The sequence below is a fragment of the Poecilia latipinna genome, unplaced genomic scaffold (assembly GCF_001443285.1).
Source record: "Poecilia latipinna isolate Pla-1442-1.1 unplaced genomic scaffold, P_latipinna-1.0 Scaffold965, whole genome shotgun sequence".
Lineage (NCBI taxonomy): Eukaryota > Metazoa > Chordata > Actinopteri > Cyprinodontiformes > Poeciliidae > Poecilia > Poecilia latipinna.
In genome coordinates, this window is record NW_015113581.1 from 180,881 (window position 1) to 188,994 (window position 8,114).

General features: G+C 37.0%; 1 protein-coding gene across 2 annotated transcripts in view; it reads left to right on the forward strand.

Annotated features, from left to right (window-relative positions):
- tjp1b (tight junction protein 1b) overlaps positions 1–8,114 on the forward strand; it is a 39,863-nt gene that overhangs the window by 9,192 nt on the left and 22,557 nt on the right. Inside the window, exon 3 of one of the 2 annotated variants that reach the window (XM_015049912.1) lies at positions 1,357–1,940. The exons of the other annotated variant lie outside the window; for it this stretch is intronic. Within the exon in view, the coding sequence (XP_014905398.1) occupies positions 1,357–1,405 (49 nt within the window). The 3' untranslated portion in view covers positions 1,406–1,940. Of the gene's footprint in view, positions 1–1,356; positions 1,941–8,114 lie in introns of those variants that run through there. 2 annotated transcript variants of the gene reach the window in all.

The window sequence follows — 8,114 nt, forward strand, 5'->3', positions numbered from 1 at the left end:
TATATATATATATATATATATATAATTTATTTTATTTTTAATTTTCAACCACTGTACTTTATACACATGAGTTTAATATAAAACTCCAAGTTAGGTGATTTCTATTTCTATTTTTAGATTGTGATGAATATAAACAATATTTGGCCAATTATTAAACCCTAAATTTTCACCTGCTGATGTGTAGGACTGTAATTTGAATTGATAAATTAGTTTTTTCTTAGTTGATAGGGCACCAAACGTGGCTCCAGCCCGGGGCCCTCATACTTTTAAATCCAGCCCTGTTTGGAAAGCATCACAGTTTTATTAAGCTGAAAATCTAAGATAAAAAAAAGGCAAAATATGCCAGTTTCCCAAATCTGCATCAAGTCTCTCAGGTGAACATCATCTGACATGTTGGATAAGCAAAGTCAGATCCATGACTTTGACCTAAAGATTGTCTCTAAGGGCTGCACTGATGGGCCTGCAGAGGTCCCACAACCGGAGGAGAACGACCTGCGACCTCCACCATTTCTCTGGTTTTACACTTATCGTGCTTCCTTAAGTTTTATTTAATATAGTGAAATGTATGTATTTTGTAATAAGTGGGAAACTAGGTATCATTTACATATTCAAAATAAATAATATGGGGAAAAAGATGCTGACCAGCTTTCCTCTCACCATCTGTCCATTGACCATAAAATGGAATCATGAAAAGATGGTCGCTTAAAGGAAACACGGCAATTTTGGAAAAACACACATTTTTTGATAAAAAGCTTTTGCTTGAACATATTTTGCAAAACTTCCAATGAAAACACTTTTTTCGCATCATGTGATCAACATCTGGATGTTACTAACGGAAAAGACAAAGAAGACGACAGGAAGTGGTAGGAGGATGATGGCGCGGCGTGTTTTTTTTATCGACTTGTGATAACAAACTTAACGTCTGACTTTAATTGCATTTATTATTTAATGGAAACCCTGCAATTGTGAAATTGTGTTTTTCAACATTAGAGGAGTTGCTCCTCCACCGTTAGCACATTTAGCACCACATACACATGCCAAATTGACAGCACAGAGACCCTCCTCCTCGCTCTGATTGGCTGTTTTTGTCTGGGAGTTGTGCATTTCTGAAGATATTAATTTTAGCACTGGGAGGAGGTGGAGGAGCTTAATTGTTTTCACAGATAATCTGTCGTATTATACTATCACGACATGGTGACCGTTTCAACAAATATGTAGAAAACATTTATAAAGGTTACATACTGAAGCTTTAAGAGATATAAATGTTTTTAAAACCACACATTTCAGCGTGAAAATGCAAGAGAAGATGTGCGGTTATGCAGACACTCTGGAAAATGCACTGCTTTTTTATTGCAGAATGTTTCTGCTGAAACCTGTGATTCAGGCAGTTGTGCTAGGATCCTAGGCCTTCCATGCGTTTAAGCAGCTGCCTCCAAACATGAAGAAAATGAGATGCTGGCAGGTTGAAGAGAAGGTGGAGGAGGAGAGCAGAGATTAGCTGGAGCCGTGAGGTTATGCTTCCCTGGGCCGATGACTCACCTCGCAGCACACAGAGAGAGAAAGCACTGCGACAGCATCGAGGTGTGACTCTCTCTGCAAACGCGTTTCATTACTCTTGGTCTTCTTGGTGCAGTGCATTCATGAAAAGAGGACTTTCTCCGTGAACTCCTCTTTGTTTTCCGCAAAAGCAATAAATCACAGCGTTACAGCAGGCAGCGGGTTCGTGGGGCTCTCATCCAGGTTTGTCTCCGCTGGGAGCAGCCTCTGAGTCCTACAAACCAACTTTGATGATTTATTTTTTATTTTTTGCTGCACGGGATAAAGTAGATGAGCAAGTCTGAGGACACGAAAAAGAAGGGCAGCCCCGTCTGTCCTATTTACGTTCTAAAATAAAGTACTTTAGTGTGTTATTAGCACACACGTGTGCCTTTGCGTGCCGGTGTGAAGCTACAGCGTGTGTGTGAGTGTGTGTGTGATGTACAATAAAGGATGTCAGCAGTGGGTTCTCATGTGAGAAGGGTAATGATGGGGCAGGCTGCTCAGAGCCATTACTGTAGAAATGCAGAAGGAGGGGGTGCCAATGTGAAATCAAAGTGCTGCAGTGGAGGGTGCATGGATATGCAGTGGGCTTCAGACTGCAGTACAGCCACTGACCCACTGCTGTGTCAGAGCTTCCCCACTGACACACTACCACTGGTTCCCATGCACTGCAAAAACACTAAATCCTAACAGCCATTTTTACTCTAGTTTTATCTTTGAAGTAACTTTTCAGCAACATATGAACCTATTTTAAGTCAATAATTCCTTAATGTTGATGAAAAAGTACTAGTACAATTGGCAGATTATTTTACTCTCAACAAGGCAAAGACGTGTTTTTATAAGCGAAATAATCTGGCAATAGTACCAGTACTATCTTGCTAAAAAGTTACTTGTAAATTAGTTTGGTGCGACGGAATATTTGCACCTCACTAAGAAAATTTAAAAAATTAAAATTTGAAAATAAAGTTAAATAATACGAAAATAAAGTCAAAGTATTACAGGAATAAAGTCATAATTTTACAACTTTATGTTCAAAATACTATGACTTTATTCTCATACGACTATTATTGTAATTGTATTACTTTAATCTAGAAATAGTATGACTTTAATCTCATTACTTTGACTTTACTCTAGTATAACTTTATTCTCATAGCTATTTTTGTTTTTTCTTTCTTAGTTTGGTCCTAATACTCCACCATAGCTTGGTTTTATTTGAAGTATTTTCACCAGAAACTGGTGTGTTTGTGTGTTTTTGCAGTGTATCTTCAGACATCCATGCGTAGGTGACTGAGAGCAGGAGGCAGACACAGACAGGGAACTTCTTAGCAGTTTTTCCGTCCACTAATGGCTGCCGTGTCTCTATCTCAGGAGTTCAGGAGTTTTGTCTCTGTGTTGTCCTGGTTAATAGGAAGAGACATGATGCTGTGCTGGTGGGTTTGTTGGAGTGCAGCTTTGCTCTGATGATTTTATTAGTGGGTTATACGTTAACCGCTGATGTAGCTAACAACAGGCAGTGACATTTCTGCCAGCCTGCATCAGGGTTATAATAGCTTTTGGGTTTTTCATTATAGTTTAGTTTTATTTCATAATGGCGTCTTGCTTGCCTAATTTAGTTTCCTTTAATTAGACTGTAGAGTGTGTTTGCCAGTTTTATCTGTTATTGTTAAATATTTAGGGGGGGTTTGTAGCAGTGGTTTTAGTTTTTTCATACTTTGGTTAATTTTTAATTCAAAAAAAGTCAAAGTATTGTCTTGTGATTATGTTTACATTGATTGGGTCTTGATACCATTTTCATTTATTGTTGAACAAACTGACTCTGGTGATTTCTCACTTCTTTTGCCATCATCATTTTCAGGACTAGCGCCGCCAGGATGAGAATAGAGTACCGTAATTCACCAACAGTTGACGTAAACTCCATGTGTCAAGGAAAAAAATCATAATTTCACATCAGTTCGAAAGACAACAAAAGAATAGATTCACAAACATAAAAACATGTATGTTTTAGTTAGTTTTATAAACACACGATGTAGTCCCAGTTAGGTACAGGTATTCCCAATTAATTACGTTTTTGTTCATTTCAGCTAACGAAAATGTTTTCTCAGTTTCAGTTTGTTTTTTATTTGGTTTAGTTAACTATAACAACATTTTATATTAAAATTTTTAGTCTAAAACCACCATTAGCTGTTATTATTCCACCTGAACTCCACAGTTCAGTTCTGACTCTGAAACTACCCATCTTCCCACTGGTGATTTTTGATCTGGGTGGTGGCCCAGGGCAGCATTGCAGAGAGGAGGGGCGTCCAAGAACTAGAATTTTCTTCTTCTTCATTATTATTATTATTATTATTATTATTATTATTATTGAACTTTATTTGACCAGGAAAATGCCATCAAATAAAAAAAAAAATCCTGGCAGCAACATACAGTTTGCAGAACATTCACAGCAAAACGGTAAAACTTAGCATCGTCATGAATAAATTAGTTAGCTTCGTTAGATTTCTTCCCAAGTTCAGTTTGGATTTAGGCATCGAAAGTAAAAGTAGGTTCTCACAATGAAGAGAATATCCTTTGGTGGACTTTCTGTTTATTTACGAAACAACTAAAAGAGCATTTCTGTCATGTACATATACTCAAACAACTGGACTAAAGTTCTGTGTAAATCAACAAAGTAGGCCTCAAAAAACTTCACCTTGAATCTAAATTGAAAGTCTTCTGATCTATATAAAAAAAAGTCCAACTAATATTTACTTATTTTATCAACGTTAGGATCCTGGGGGATTGCTATGTGCTTACGAAGTCTGCTACACACTTTAAACTGCATCTGATTTTCTGTTGCTGTATTATTTTTATTTCTGCAACTAGTAATATACATGCAAGATTCACTTTATAGAAATTATTTTATGCAGAAATATACCACCTTCCATCACATTTACATGTTAATACATTGTATTTTCCTTTTTTTTTTTTTCAAATCTGTGAATTTAAGCCACAACAATGCTTTTCTTCCCACTCTGCATCACCTCTTTCTTTATTATGCATACAGATAACATTAGAAACCCTCTAACCAACAAGTATGGATGAGTGAATTCTTGAGTTTATATTTGGGTTCATCTCATGCCCTGAAGGATTTTCTGCTTCCAGTCACCCGGAAATAACCATTTTGGCAAGCGCACAAAAGACTGAATTAAGTTTCACAAGATGCTGGATGCTCATTTAGATGCATTGTATTAGTAAGAATGTGATGGTTTCTTAAAGGTAACCTTTTATGCTTCTGTGAACAAGATAGGATGCAAAACATGTTCATTATATTTTGGACAAAATCATTCTTAGATAATAAGATTTCAAATTTTATTATCCAAGTTCTGCCTCTTCTGAGCTGTTTTAGGGCATCTTGTCACTTTAAATCCAGATAAGCTGCTTGTGGCCACGCCGCAAACAGACGTCCTGGAACTCAGCTTGGGTTGCTAGGTGACGGTCTGGGGTTGCTAAGAAACGGGCTGTGCTTTGCTGGGGTTGCCAGGAGACGGGGAGAGCTTGCTGATTTGTGACGTTACATTCAGAAGATTTATTTTTCCAGGCACCAAAAATCATGAACATATTGCCAAAAAACGGCAGAGTGGGTTTTTACCTTTTTTTAAGTGCTTGAGCTGTTTATAACTTTACTGCAATATTTGCTGGTCTATTTTGTATACAGTCACAAATGTCAGTTTAAAATTTCACATATGTAAACATCTAAAGAGCCTCAGTGAAAATGTGTTTATATATTCTTAACTCTTTGGTGCAAAAAACTAATTGAAAATGAATTTATTCACTGCTCATGTCTTTTTTTATAAGGTTGAGATGGAACAGCACTGAAAACGGCTCTTTATGAACCATTCAGACAAACAAAAAAAAGACACAATCAAAACTGTCAGATATGACTTTATTACCCCTTGAAAATAACATCCAAATAGTTTGGATGTATTTTTTCTTTTTTTTTTTTTCCTTATTACAGTGATTTCTGTTTTTGTCTTAGAACAGATGGAAAGAGATGGAAAGCCCATGTTTGGCTTGATTTACTTTTGCATTTTGCACATAGGTTTGTGGTGCATTTCTATCCTCAAAAAAGATATAAAACTTCAGATATCTCACAAACAAGATGCATATAAAAACCTTAAGAAAACCTCACAGTATAGCAAAAAGTACGGCGGCCACTCTTATTCAATTACGCCACATTCTGATCAGCACATTATTGCAGGAGAACCCAAAAGTTTAGCGAGGTAACACAAAGGGAGAAAAAAAAATCCTCCATGTCCCCTTGGGGGCTCCGAACAGTAAAACCCAAATGGAAGTATAGAAATGTGCAAAATATGAGTTTTGCCCTTTAAACACCTCAACTTATTAGAGAAATTGGAATTTTATCTCAGTTTAGTGACCTGGAATATGATCTCATTTGTGCTTACATATATTTGGTATGTGAACAAAATTAATTTCTGCTTTACCACTACATTCTGTCTGCATATGGAAATGTGTGACTGTTTGTTTCTAGAGCTGTCCCTCTAGATCAGTGTTTTTTTTCCCGGTGTGCTCAGCTTCCATCTATCTGGCCCGGCTGCTTAAATCTGTCAGGTGAGAGTGAGGGAAGCACTTCTCAAACTCGGGTGACAAAGCGGCTCACTCCTCTAAGACCTCAAAGTCTAGACTAATCGACTTACTGTGGAGCTCTGAGAGGCACCAGTGTGTCAGTCTATTGACTGGAAAGCAACCGGCTCCGGCCTCTGTTTGCTGCTAATGACAGGTGCTGTGGGCCCGGTCCACTGAAGAGCAGCAGCTGTGTACCGAATCTCCTGCTCAACAAACTCTGAGTCACTGCGATACAGACTGACGCTCGCCGCCTGTCTCCATAACATCGAGTCCAGGTGTTGCAGCAAGTACATAAACAAATCTGGAGAAGGAACTCGTGAAATTTTGTAGAAGAATTTCAGTACATGAAACTAAATTAATTATTTAACTTTATAAAAAATGTTTTTGACATATTTGTTAAACCTATCACCATGTTGCGACAGTATTATACGGCACAGATCATTTTGAATAAATTTGTCTTCTTCCATGCACTGCTCTTGCCGTCTGAAGAAAAACAACCAATCAGAGCCTGGAGGAGCGTCTTAGCGCTGTCAATCATCCTTGTGAATGTGCTGCTAAATGTGCTAATGGTGGAGAAACAACTCACCGCTCCAGGAAAACCGTTTATCCACCATCATCAGTGCTAACTAGCCTTAGCATTCCCGATGGGGAGAAACTGTATGGTAGCGGAGAGCATGAGCATGATTGACAGCGCTAGGACCCACCTCCTGGCTCTGATTGGTTGTTTCTAATACTGGTAGAAGGAAGAAAATATTTTCTTTTTTTTCCAAAGATGATCTGTCTGATATCATACTGTCATGACATATTTTTATATACAAGCTACATACTGCAGCTCTAATGAATGAATTAAAAAGTTCCTCTTCTTTACTGTCTTAATTTTCTTTTTTGGGGGTTTTTGGCTGCTGGTTTGCGATCGTTTTATTTGTGTTATTTATTCGTCATAGTTTCTGCCACATCAATTCTTTCCTTGAGGTCTATTTTCATAATTTATTGTCGTGGTCCTGCATGTTTGTTTATTTAATTTCTGGTCCATATTCTGTTCAGTCTCCTGTGTTCATTATTGCTCGAAATGTCTTGCCATACCAGTTTATTCCTTATTGTTAGATTTTGTTTTTTGTGCATTTCTATTTAGTTTCTTTAGATTTGTGTTTTCCTTTCTTGGTTTTCTACTGTATTTGTGCTCAAAAGTATAAATATCACTCATGCCATTTACATCCGCAGTCGGTAATATACACTCTAGACTTTTTTCAAGAGTGTATATTTTGTTTAAAACTGCATTTACTTTGTCTCTAATCTCCTTTTGTCAAACGTAACTGTTTTGGATCATCCAGTAAATTGAAATATAACATAAAGGTAACAGAAACTGAACTTAAATTATTATTTTATTTGTTAAGAAAAAAAAACATATCCAAAACAATCTGGCTCAATGCGTAAATATAATTTCCTCTTATGTTATAAATTCTGTAAATGTGATTAGCCACTTCTTTTTTTGTTGCTTTGTTTCATGATGCACACTCAGGCCTGATAACTGCACATACATAGGACCTGTCTGATGACATGAAGTAGGCTGAGAGATCTCAAAAAGCAGCACGTTAAGTCTCAAATTTAAAGAAATTCAAGAACGGATGAGAAAAAGCACAGACATCCATCAATCAGGAAAGGATTAGTGATCAATTTCAGATCAATGACTCCAGTCCAGGCGGTCACAGAGGCACTGGGAGCATCTGAAGCGTTTCAGGCCTCATTTACCTCGGCTACAATCAGTGATCATGATTTAACAGCAAGAGGCACAAATAGGGGAATAAAACACTGCTGACCAAAAGAGAATTAAAAACTGAAATAAACACAGAGGGAACTAAACGGAAAATATATATATATATATATATATATATATATATATATATATATATATATATATATATATATATATACAGAAAAACCTATAGAGAGCC